General features: G+C 41.3%; 2 protein-coding genes across 2 annotated transcripts; both read left to right on the top strand.

Moving 5' to 3' along the window:
- The first annotated feature begins 911 nt into the window (after positions 1 to 911).
- On the top strand, positions 912 to 2,655 carry WRKY17 (WRKY DNA-binding protein 17). Its single transcript, XM_028257290.2, has 3 exons — positions 912 to 1,797; positions 1,967 to 2,092; positions 2,207 to 2,655. Exons 1-3 carry the CDS (start codon positions 1,112 to 1,114, stop codon positions 2,379 to 2,381), a joined length of 987 nt encoding a protein of 328 aa, XP_028113091.1. The 5' UTR covers positions 912 to 1,111; the 3' UTR covers positions 2,382 to 2,655.
- A 5,562-nt stretch (positions 2,656 to 8,217) lies between these two features.
- Positions 8,218 to 11,660, top strand: LOC145806513 (uncharacterized). Its single transcript, XM_082903814.1, has 3 exons — positions 8,218 to 9,911; positions 9,999 to 10,581; positions 10,691 to 11,660. The coding sequence occupies exons 1-3, from the start codon at positions 8,376 to 8,378 to the stop codon at positions 11,560 to 11,562; spliced, it is 2,991 nt and encodes a 996-aa protein (XP_082759940.1). The 5' UTR covers positions 8,218 to 8,375; the 3' UTR covers positions 11,563 to 11,660.
- The last annotated feature ends 290 nt before the right edge of the window (positions 11,661 to 11,950 follow it).

The following is an 11,950-nucleotide window of genomic DNA, read 5'->3' as shown; positions in this document are numbered from 1 at the left end:
TACTTTACTCTAAATATACTATTTTTATAAAATACTTGTGTTTAGAGTAAATAAAATGGGAATATCGACTAGCAAAAAAAACCAATGAAAATTTGATAAAATAAACTTACAGAACAAAGGGAATTAAACTAATTTATTGGCTCAACAACATTAACATTAATAAAAGTAAACGTAATTTACTCTCTTTTTTTTTTTTCTTACCATAATCACGTAAAATTGGCCTTTTATCGTAGCAGGCTAACAGCGTTTACAATAAATTAAAAACACGCAAAAGTAGTCTATAGTCCTCTCATAATAATATTCAGTGTGTTTAGTTTGAGTTTTTTGAATTAAATTTTTTAAAAATTAATTTTTTTAATTTTTATATTTTTTTATTTTTAGTAAATATTTTTTAAATTTTAAATATTTTTTTATTTTTTTAAATGTACCTTACTTAGATATATTTAAAAAAAAAATTTATAAAAAAATATTTTAAAAAATTAATAAATATATAAAAATATACTGAATTCTTGTATTTTTTTATATTTTTAATATTTAGTAAATTTTTAAAAGATTTTTTTTTATTTTTTGAGTGTATTTATGTTAAGTGTGTCTAAAAAATAAAAAAATTACTTAAAATTTTAAAAAAATTCAGTAAAAATAAAAAAATACCAAAAATAAAAATAAAATTTTTTGAAAGTTAAAAACAAGTCAGGTAATTTCTTCTCCTTTTCCACCATGTATAATTTTTGGACCCACCACTTCTCATTTCCAAGCACAACCCAACTCGAGCGAAACCTTCAAACTAATCTCAGCCGTCGGATTCGCATTCACCCCCTTTGACTAGCTTTTCCCCTTCCACCCGGTTTCTCGGTCAGCTTCCCTTCTCTCATTCAAATCAATCTCAGCCGTCCGATTCACATTCACCCTTTGACTAGATTTCCCCTTCCACCCGGTTTCCCACTCACCCTAATCTCCTTTATAACCCCCTTCCCCTCTCTTCCACTTTCCCCCACTCTCCCACTTTCTCTCTCTACATTCATTCATCCATGGCCGCCTGAGCTTCCCACTTCTCTCTCTATCTCACTCTCTCTCTAGAATACATACACAGACATATATATATATAACTTCAATGGCGGTGGAGCTGTTGGGGTTTCCGAAGATGGATGAACAGATGGCGATACAAGAGGCGGCTTCAGCTGGATTGAAAAGCATGGAACATCTGATTCGCATAATTTCTCATCAGTCTCAGCAGAGGCAACAACAACAACAACAACCACCTTCTTCGAATCAGTTGGATTGCGGAGATCTCACTGATTTCACTGTTTCCAAGTTCAAAAAAGTCATTTCAGTTTTGAATCGGACCGGCCACGCTCGGTTCCGCCGCGGTCCGCCTTGTCCTCCGTCGTCTTCCTCCTCGTCTCTTCACGATCAGACTCCGACGCCTGCCTCTGTGGCTCCGGCGAGCTATCATCCCCAATCGCAGCCTCAATTGATGACTCTTGACTTCACGAAACCTAATCTGCTTAACTCGAACCCTAAGAGCAGCGAGATCACTAAGGAGACCTTCAGTATATCGCAGCCGATGTCGTCGGCGAACTCGTCGTTCGTGTCGTCGATCACCGGCGAAGGCAGCGTATCTAACGGAAAGCTAGGGACGTCGTCGCTCTTCATGGTTCCGGCGGCGCCGGCGGTTTCCGCCGGTAAGCCGCCGCTCTCCTCCTCATCGAACCGGAAGAGGTGCCACGAACACGGTCACTCCGAGGAACTTTCCGGCAAGCTATCTGGCTCCGGCCGGTGTCACTGCTCAAAGAAGAGGTATGTTGTGGTGAACTCTACGCACCTTTCTTTTGACCATGGCACGCGTGAGTCGTGAGAACGATACGTAACGCATACTGCGCACGATAGCATAGCCGCTCACGTTTCAATTCGTTTTTTTTTTTTTTGTTAAAATAATAATAATTTTTATTGAATTTTTATTATTTAGGAAATCTCGGGTGAGGAGAACTATCAGGGTCCCAGCGATAAGTCCGAAAGTCGCCGATATTCCGGCGGACGAGTACTCTTGGAGGAAGTACGGTCAAAAGCCGATCAAGGGATCACCATATCCACGGTAAATACCCTGGTCCTTCGCAATCAAGACCGTCGAATTCTATTGATCATCGTCTTTTCCATATGATCTGATTGCAAAAGAAACTAAATTGATTTTGATTGTGTGATTGTTTAGGGGATATTACAAGTGCAGTAGCGTGAGAGGATGTCCGGCGAGAAAGCACGTCGAGAGAGCGACAGATGATCCGACGATGCTGATCGTAACGTACGAAGGGGAGCACCGGCATACGCAAGCCGTGATGCAGGAGAAAGTAGCCAGTGGAGTGGTGGGTTTGGACTTTGGCCTTTGAAAAAAACAATTACTAATTAAAAATAAAAAAAAAAAAGAAGGAAAAAATAGTAAAGTCAAATGTTAGAAGAGAGACTTTTGTAATATTTTGTTTAGTTTGAGGGGGTTTGGTGTAAATTTGGGAAGACAATAGAGTGGACAAACAAACCAGCCAAAAGTGTTTTGTTTAATTAATTTGCAAGTGGCCCTTTTACTAACTTTATTTTAATTTCAAGTGCTTTGAATGTACGAAAAATTTTATTTATTTAATTTTTTTTTCGTTTGGCTTTTACTTATGCCTGAAGTATCTATTTATTTACCAAGTCAAAGTAGTTTTATGTGGTTTTGGTGGGTTGGTGAGTTGTGGACAGCTAAGCAAATTGCGTGAAATATTCTATTCTACGAGAAAAAAGTGCTTGTTGACTTCTCGCCGATGTGAAGTTGACATGGTTCCAATAAGCACTACTCAAAATTGTCCCATCTTCGAAATATTTCAAAAAAAAAAAAAGAAAAAACAAGTGGGAAATGAAAAGTTGATCAATTAAGGGAAAATAACTACTCAATAATTTCAAAAAAATTATTATAAAATTCATTAAAATTTTTAATTATTAATATACGTAAATTTTTTTAATTAATCAGTGCGCAATGAAAAGTTGATAATTGTTTTTTAATAAAATTTATAACTTTTTCTGTTTGATTCCACATCTATCACTTATATTATGACTTGTTTGTTATGACTTTATTTACCAGGGATAATTGAGATTTTATAATTTGTGAATTTTTTTTTTTTTTTGAAATTTTCAAACAAAAATTCATTTATTTGTTAACTTAATTAAAAAATATGAATGTTGAAAATAGAGAAATAATTTTAGATAGAAAGGATATCATATTATATAATGTGACACTTGATACTTAAAGGTTGTTTGGAATGACCTAAATAAGTGTATTTTTTATCTTTTTGTGAAAAGATGTACAGAAAAATAAAGAGTTGATGTGATTGAAAAAAGATAAAAAGATGAATTATTTTAAAGTTGCCAAACTTGGCCTTATAATAGTATATTAGTAAAATTTACTAATTTTTCTTATCAACTTTATATAGTAATAAAATTTTAAAAATTGAAATAAAAGTCACTTAGACATGGTCTATTTTAATAATATGATAAATTTTAATAATTTTTGAATAAAAATAAATAATTTATATAATATTATTCATAAATTATTAGAGTTGTTCTTGAATGGATGAATGTCCTTTGTCTTTTTCTTTGCTATTCTTTTTTTTTTTTTTAATAATTATGTGACCATTGACCATTTGAGTTTTGAATTGCTATTCTTTTTTCATTACTCTCTTCATTTTCTTCGCTATTCTTTTTTTTTTTTTTTATATATATAATTATTTTGACCATTGACCATTTGAGTTTTGAAGATTTTTCCTTGGCTTTTTCTCATTATCTTTTTCTCTCTCGTCTTTTTGAAATTTTAAGTATTGATAACATCGTCACCTTCTCATTTTCTTTTCCTTTCTTCTAATCTTTTTAAAATTCTAGCCCTCTATTATCTTTCATCGCTGCCACTACAAAATTCTTCTTGCTACCCTGATAATTCTTCATCTCTTCCACTATTCTTAGTCCCTCTTTGTTGGCGGCCACTGCAAAGTTCTTTTTGACACTCCAATCCTTCCCATATCCTTTTGTAGGAGAGGGTTCAAGAAAAGAGTTAGAAAATTCGAAGATCTTCAAAGATCCTTGAAGAACAATTTCGAATTCTCTAGAATATGATGAGAGGCTTAGATTCTTCAATAATCTCAACTTAGGAACACGACAACAAAGGAGATGATGGAGATAAGAGATTGGGTGAAGAAGAAGGCAAAATGGCTAGAGAATAGAATAATGGCAAGGCTCTCACAGGAATCTCCCACTTTCGCTCTCAAGGTTGATAATGGAGAAGGGAAATTAGTTCTTTCCCAAGAGTTAAAAATCTCCAAAATTCATCCCTTGTAAAGTTATGGGTGGGTGCTATTTATAGGCACCTCATGATGTAGGATGGAGCCCATGTGCAAGGCACATGGGGGATATTCTCTCTAACCACCTTGTCCGAGGAGGTGACCTCTCCGAGGAGGTGACTTCTCCGAGGATGAGAAAACCCCGAAGAGGAGATCAATCCCTTGGCGAACCCTTCTTCTTAGCCACACCTAACCAATGATCCCCAATCATCCCAAAGGGTCAGGGGTAGTCCCAGAGGACGTCCTGCCGCAAAAATATTGCAGAGTCTCATGGACTCCCCCGGGGTCGTGCCACCTCGACCCGGGTATAGGCTAGTTTAACCGAAGAGTGAATTTATCTCCACTCACCGTCCTCGGGATCGGGTCCTTTGTTCGAACTCCATTACGCCCATGGTTCTGGTGCGTAGATCCCGGAAAGCTCCGAGCCCGCAAGTGTTCTGGGACTCATTAACGGAGCGACTTCTAGATTGCGTCTGAATCCGTTCGAAGCCAAGTACTTCGGATCTCTAGATTCGTGGATCCGAATCCTTTCGAGTCCGAGTGCCTCGGATCTCTAGGCTTGCTTAATACCCTTTCGAGTCCGGGCCCGAGTAAGTCTCTAGGTTCGTGGATCCGAACCCTTTCGAGACTTAGAGCCATTCAGCCCGTTTGACAGCGATAAATCCAAGCCCACCAATCTTGGACTTGCGATAAATTCGGGCCCACTAATCTTGGGCTATTGGGCCTAAATAATTTAGTGGGCTTAAATTAGCTCCTCTTACATTTGCCCCTTGCGTGTGCGAGAAATTGTAATTTTCTCGGACATGCATACTGTCATTTCTTCGACCCTGCTTCGCATCACGTTTCCCAAAAAAAAAAAACATGTTGTCACGACAGAGCCTATGGATAAAGTTGATGACGCACTTCAATTTACAAAAAAAAATTGACAAGCAAAAATTTTATTTTATTTTTATTTTTATTTTTATTTTTTATTTTTTATTTATTTTTTGGCAAGTCAGCACACTCATCACGTGTATACACACGTATATAGAATATATGATAGAATAGGAATATTCAAAGAATAATTCCCCATTTTATTTCTATTTAAAGAAAGGCCCAAAACCCTAAACCTCACAAACTTTTGCTCAGCCGCCGAAATTACCCAAATTTCTTCTCTTAGCCTAGCCTGTCTCTATATTGAGTGACCCAGTTCTTCATTTTCAAGAAAAACTTTGCTCCTGTAATACTACTAGACGCCATTGTCGAGCTCTCTCTCTTCAACAAAGAGAGACCCAACTTTCTTCTTCATCAATTGGCGCTCCGCAGCTACCAAACCGAAGGCCACCGTGACCAGCTTGCACACTGGCCATCGTCGCATCCCCAAGCACCATCACCATCTTTGTCCGCCTATTGCAGATATTCGGAACACACCTACCACAACCCGAGCTGCAGCTAACTCACACCGACGCCAGCTCTACCTCATCGTCGATGCTTCATTTTGGCCCCAGCAACGCGACTTATCAAAACTCCGAACACACCAGAGCTCAGTCTTGCTCCACCGAAGACCACAACTATTTGTGTGTTGCTTGTTGCAGCAGCCTTAGGTGCCGCAGCAGGCGCCTCAACCTGCGCTACTGTTCTTTGCTGTGCTGTTATTCACTGATTATATTTGCTCCGGACACGCCAACACCGCGACCCTAGCCATCGCCCATTCAGCTTGCCAACTTCAATATTTGCCCACCCCGGCGCCGCTTCATCACGATCTCGGTTTATACTGTTCTTGGCCACTCTCTCATGGGCGTGGCCTTCAGATCTGTAAGCATTTTTTCGAAACCCACTCTCAATCCTCTTGTTTTGATGAAATCTGAATTTCTGAGCCTTACTAGAAATTTGATTTGGGCCTTTGAGATTTGCGAGCATTATTGTATATCAATTTTGAACTCGAGATAGCTGAAGCTTCCATTGAATCTTGACTTGCATATGAAATGTAATCCTGAAATTCATATTTTGGAGCTTCATTTTTGGTGGGCCTTGGTCTTTCTCTCAACTAATTTCATTTTTTTTTTTCAAAAACTTTCTTCTCTTGATTTCGGGTTTCAAAAAAAATCTGGGTAAGTTTTGGCCCTTGTACAACTTGATTTAATACTCCGAGAATTTGCAATTTTTCACCTGAGATAGGTAATACTCTGTTGAATTTCATGACATTGCACTCCTGCTAATATTTAAAACTTGAGCCCGTGCTTTGATGATTTTGATACAAATAGAGCTATTGAAAAATATTGATCACTCGTTGGTTGTTTCTGGTGAGTTTATCCATCGCCATCCTTGTGAATGTTGGAATAGTTACTGTTTGAACTCTTGTATATACATATAATTTATGGTAGTCTTATGATTCCAATGACACACATTCTTCTTTTAACAGGTTAGAGACTGAAGCCGTGTGTACATTGATTGCTATTGCAAGGCCAAATTCAATCTGCTATTGAAGCCGTGTGTACATTGTCGGTTTCAATCTGCTGCTACTCCATCACCAATCACTGTTGGCTTCAACGGTTCCAACGCACACCACACACGTTCGCCCTCTCAACGCAACGTGTGTGGTTGCTGACTCTTCTGTAGTACCAGCGTTGCTTCCGGCTTCAACTTGTCCGACGCCGACCACGCACGTTCGCCCACTCAACGCAACGCGTGTGGTCCTACCAAGCCTAGCCCAGTCTTGTTGATTACAGTCTGTAAAGCCTCTCTGATTTCAGCTTGAATTTCCAGTATCGGCTTTGGACTTCACCTCTCTAACTGCCCAAATTTGTAAGTATGAAATTCGGCCCCCTCTTCCGAATATAAATATATTTAAATATATATAAATATATTTTTGTGGCAATGTAGAGGGCTCAAGCAATCTGATAAAAATAAAAAATAAAAACTGAATCTGAATATGGACTCAATTTTTGTGGCAATCCCAATGACATTTTTTTTAAGCTCAAACACCGTGATTTTGGCCGCATGGAAACATACATTAGCACTTAAAACCTTATTGAGGTGCTTGGCTTGAACATAATTTGTTGAACTTTATCACCGAGAAAAAGGCCGAATATAACTTGTTGACTAGTATTTGAGCTCCATTTTTGACATGGAGAGAGAAAACCCTAGCCTTATGAATATGGACTTTAGAAAGGACATTCTCGTAATTTGCATAATGATCCATTGAATCTTGCTACTGATGAGCAATGTGATATACTTCGGATCTCGGGCCTGAAATTTGCTATTGAACTTCACTGTGTCCAAATTTTGAGCCCCGTATAAATTGGACCTTTAATATGGAACATAGTGACTTTGTGAAATTGACCCGATTGAACTTCATCACAAAACGACTTATGATATTGCACCTCTTTATCGATGATAGAAACCGAAAATCTGTATGTCGATGATGCACTCATTGGTATTAAAATTTGCTGAACTTGAAGAATACTCGAGAAAATGAATTATTGATGACGCCCGAAGTTGAATTTGTTAATAAACCCATCATGTTACATGTAACAATATTCTGAATTTTAATACGGTCAACTCTTTACTATTGATACTGGTTATTTCAGCCATATGTCTTCTCGAAAGAAACCCGCTGTCCCGGGGTCATCGGAACCGGCTCTCATGAAAGAGAGGGATGTACCTCCGGCATCTGAGTGGAGGAAATCTCCTTATTTTGGTCGGAAGAACCCCTTCTGGCGGGCGGCTACCTCCACCACTTCTCTTCTATCTCCGAAGGCGGCTCCATTATGTCTCACTGAGGACACTGACTCTGGACATGAGGCGCTCATTTCTCCTTCCTCAGTGCTACGCTTTCGGATTGAGCGGGGGGACTTTCCATATTGTTATCCTTAGTTCAAGGCCTTCTCAAACCCTCCTTTCGGTTGGCAGGAGTGGGTCGATGATGTCCTCTCGGACAAGAGCCTCTGTCAACGGCTTCAGGAGGCCCGGCTATTGATCCCGGTGAAAATATCTAGATCTCTATCCATCCATCGCAACAATGCTAGCCTGGAAGCCATGGCTCTTCGGTGGAGCACCGAGACACACACCTTTATACTTGGCCAGCACGAGATGGGGCCCACCCTTGAGGATGTGTTCATGTTGCTGCGTCTGGAAGTGACCGGCCCTGATGCCTTCGACCCTGAGCAGACACCCCCCCAAGATGATTCTTTGATCCAATCTCTGAAGCTAAATCTTCAAACTTGTGGTCGGTGGAGTTCTGTTTTTGATGGTTCAGCGAGGAGGACTAGTCGAGTAAGGACGGACCGTGCCTCCTATACTGCATGGATCCGTCACTTCTTCAAGGATCTTCAGCCCTTGGCCAGAGATGCTGACCCTGACTCTCGGGAGTATGAAGCCGGTCCGATGTATGGCTCCAGGCTCTATTTCTTGGGATTTCTGGCTTGCTTCCTTTCATTCTTCATTCTTCCGAGCACACCTCCGGATTCCCTCAATCCTTTCGTCTTCCCCTTGGCAGTCAGGCTCTTTAGAGGAGATCGGATCCCTTTGGCTCCCCTATTTCTTGGGAATCTCTATTATCGGCTGGATCTACTACATCGAGATATGGTTCGCTCCGTGGGTCGATATGAGCCTGTCTCATTCATTCACAGCCAGTTCCTGCTTTGTTTCTTCTTCGAGAGGTTCCCAAAATTTGCCCCTGCTCCGACTGTATTCGAGGCGGAGGTTCTTCGGGAGATAGTGGATAAAGATGGCATCCCCGTGCTCGATACTGATGGGTCTCGGACATTTGAGAAAGCGAAGTCTTGCCAGCCGTTGATTACACGTTGGTCACGTACCATTTCCACCTTATCCTTGAATACTTTGGTGGATGATCCCCGACGCTTTGTGGCACAGCCGTATGTATGCCCACCTGTAGGTGTGGCCACACCGCTTATCTATCATGGTTCCTCCCGCTCGGTGTCATTTCCTTTGCCGAAGAACATCCCTGCACCCTTTGTTGATATGCTGATTATGATCCATCCGAGTTCATTACCGGTGTGGCATGAGGAAGGCGTTGATAGTGCCGTTTATAGGCCTGATCGTGTAGCATGTCAATTCGGGTTTGATCAATGTGCCCCGGGGCCAACACCTCATTTATTATCATTTTCAGAGAGCTACGAGCGCTTCAGTCGCCGGCTTGTACACACCGTGCTTCCTATATCCGGCTCTTTGACGATGCCAGGCTTGAGTCGAGTAGAGGGTTTCACCTCCTCTTTCAGGCGGTATTGGCAGAAGAATATCGATGCGTTTATTGCATTTGTCCAGAGCAGACCGACCGTATGTTTGCCTCCGCCGATTTATAAGAAGGATTCTTCTCTTCGGCTACCCGAGAGCCGAAAATCTGACCACATGTACGAGAGTTTCTTCACCTCATCTGCTCCAACTGACCCTTCTGCTCGGGCATCTGCTTCTAGCTTGGCAATTACTTCTCCGGAACCAGTCCCTTTGAATAACGCCTCTGGTCCTCGGACGACCCGCCTTAAGAAGATGGCTCACAAGAGGACTTCTGATGCCAGTCCTTCCGCTTCTCGCTTTTCCAAAAGGCTTCATGAGGTACCCGAAATTTTTGATTTGAAGCTACTTTCCTTTTTGCGACTATACCTTCTAAAATGAAAACTTTTATTTGTCCATGTTGTGTAGGATCCTGCGGTTGTTGACGTTCTCAGTACCGTGGCTCCTGGCCATGCTGCCTCCTCCAGGCCGGACTCAGACTTGGACGACACCCTCCCTTTGTCTGCAAGACTTGTGAAGATGCGCACCTCTCGTATAGCAGTTATAGATGATGACGATGATGAGGCTGAGTCCTCCGACCATTTTTGTGACCTTATTCCACGCACGCGTCGTCACCGCCCTACCGTAGCTGAGGAGGAGCACTACCTTGGTGACGAGTTTATTAGGGCTCACCGTTCTGATGTTGAGATTGCTGGAGGGACTGATGCCACAGAAATTGATGTCGCGGGCCATGCTTCTAGAAGCGATATAGAGATGAGGTGCGCCTCTGGAAATGGTGTGGAGGTGGATGTGCTAGAGATCTCTGAGACTCGCTCTGGCACTTATGGTGATTCTCATCCTCCGGCCCTCCTTCCTTCTTCAGGGATGACTGCTACTGTTCAGGCTTCATCAGACATTGAGATCGACCAGGTGGTCTCTACACGACCAAGTGACTTTGTTGATGCTAGGAGTCCTTCAGTTGCCCCGGCTTTGCATATTGATTCTCCTTCTGGTAATCTTTCTTTCTGAAGTTTGTCATTTACTTATATCTGTGAGAAATCTTTACTTAAATGACTTTCCTGTTCCCTACCTCTAATAAGGCCTTCTTATCTTTTCTTCAGTGTTAGCTGCTACCGGGGTCTTGCCTTCACCTACCTCAGACTCTGCTCCAGTGTTAGCTGCTACCGGGGTCCTGCTTTCACCTGCCTCGGGTTCTACTCCGACTCTCTTTGTAACTCCTCACGGTTCTCCTTCTCAAGGGGGGACACCTGCCTTTGAGACGACTGCCAGAGGTTCTTCATCGCCAGTGCCTTCGAATATTTTGGATCTGAATCTTAGTGATTTTCACATTGATAGTGATGCTTTTGGTCTTTCCCCTTATCGTTCGGCATTCTCAGGCTCGGGACCTCTGCCGGGAGTTACCCCTCCGGGTGGTTCATCTAACCCGATAGACATTGGGGAGATTCCTGAGACTAGCAGCTTTCCGGCCCCAATTCCTCCTTCAGCTTCTGGCAAAGTATCATTTCTCCATTATTGGGTAGCTCCTGAGTTTGCTTCAGTTCTACAGCTTGTGCATTCAAGTTACCCGGAGACCTTTGCTTCATTTGCTTGCCAGTGTCCACTCATTCAGACTGCTCTTCTCGAGTCTTTTGCCACTATCTTATATAGCTTGGACAGGCAACGGTTGTGTGACCTTAATGGGAAAGTAGTCGAGACGGCGTATCAGGGGATCTCTGACATGGAGCGTCACCAAGTGGACTTATCATGGCTTCGGAAGCGCCTGGATATAGCTTCGAACGCCAGTTATCGGCTGGAACTTATGTCTGTGCTTGCCTCTTATCGCACCTCTATAGATGAGATAAAGGCAACTCTTCGTGAACTTGAGTCGGGTTATGCTCGGGCCTTGGAGACTTTAGAGGCACACTCTACTGTTTGTCCTCCAGATGTAGATATGACGGGCAGCTTCTTCGAGGGTGTCTTTAGGAAAGATTGAGTTTTTTTTTTTTTTATCATTACTTTCTTGCCCCTTTCGATAAAAATGTTTTATCTAAGACAATGCAATGAAATGACAAAATTTTTGTTGTTTGGATATTTTCGCATTGTTTTCTCATTCTACTTGATAAAATATTTATTTCGAATGATACAATGGAAAGAACAATCATATGCACATGTTTATAAAAGCTGAAATATTCTCATTAGTTCTTCAACTTTCTTGACAAAAGTATAATAGATTCATTGTAAGTGATGGGATAAAACATGCACCATAGAGAAAACCAGCTTCTTCATAACGTAAGGGAAATACAACTTTTAGACAAAGTAAGAAAGTGAAAATGAATTTCAACATAGATGAGTCCAACTATGGGTAGTAATGCTTGATAAAC

This window comes from Camellia sinensis, chromosome 13 (genome assembly GCF_055761805.1).
Source record: "Camellia sinensis isolate YWXY chromosome 13, ASM5576180v1, whole genome shotgun sequence".
Lineage (NCBI taxonomy): Eukaryota > Viridiplantae > Streptophyta > Magnoliopsida > Ericales > Theaceae > Camellia > Camellia sinensis.
Note: the sequence above shows the minus strand (reverse complement) of the source record. Positions and strands in the feature narration are given on the sequence as shown.

Excerpts from the sequence above, each read along its gene's own strand:
- WRKY17 (XM_028257290.2), top strand. The coding sequence starts at position 1,112 with ATGGCGGTGGAGCTGTTGGGGTTTCCGAAGATGGATGAACAGATGGCG. Across the intron at positions 1,798-1,966 it reads TGTCACTGCTCAAAGAAGAG|GAAATCTCGGGTGAGGAGAA; the intron begins GTATGTTGTGGT and ends TTTATTATTTAG. Across the intron at positions 2,093-2,206 it reads AAGGGATCACCATATCCACG|GGGATATTACAAGTGCAGTA; the intron begins GTAAATACCCTG and ends GTGATTGTTTAG.
- LOC145806513 (XM_082903814.1), top strand. The coding sequence starts at position 8,376 with ATGGCTCTTCGGTGGAGCACCGAGACACACACCTTTATACTTGGCCAG. Across the intron at positions 9,912-9,998 it reads TTTCCAAAAGGCTTCATGAG|GATCCTGCGGTTGTTGACGT; the intron begins GTACCCGAAATT and ends CATGTTGTGTAG. Across the intron at positions 10,582-10,690 it reads GCATATTGATTCTCCTTCTG|TGTTAGCTGCTACCGGGGTC; the intron begins GTAATCTTTCTT and ends TCTTTTCTTCAG.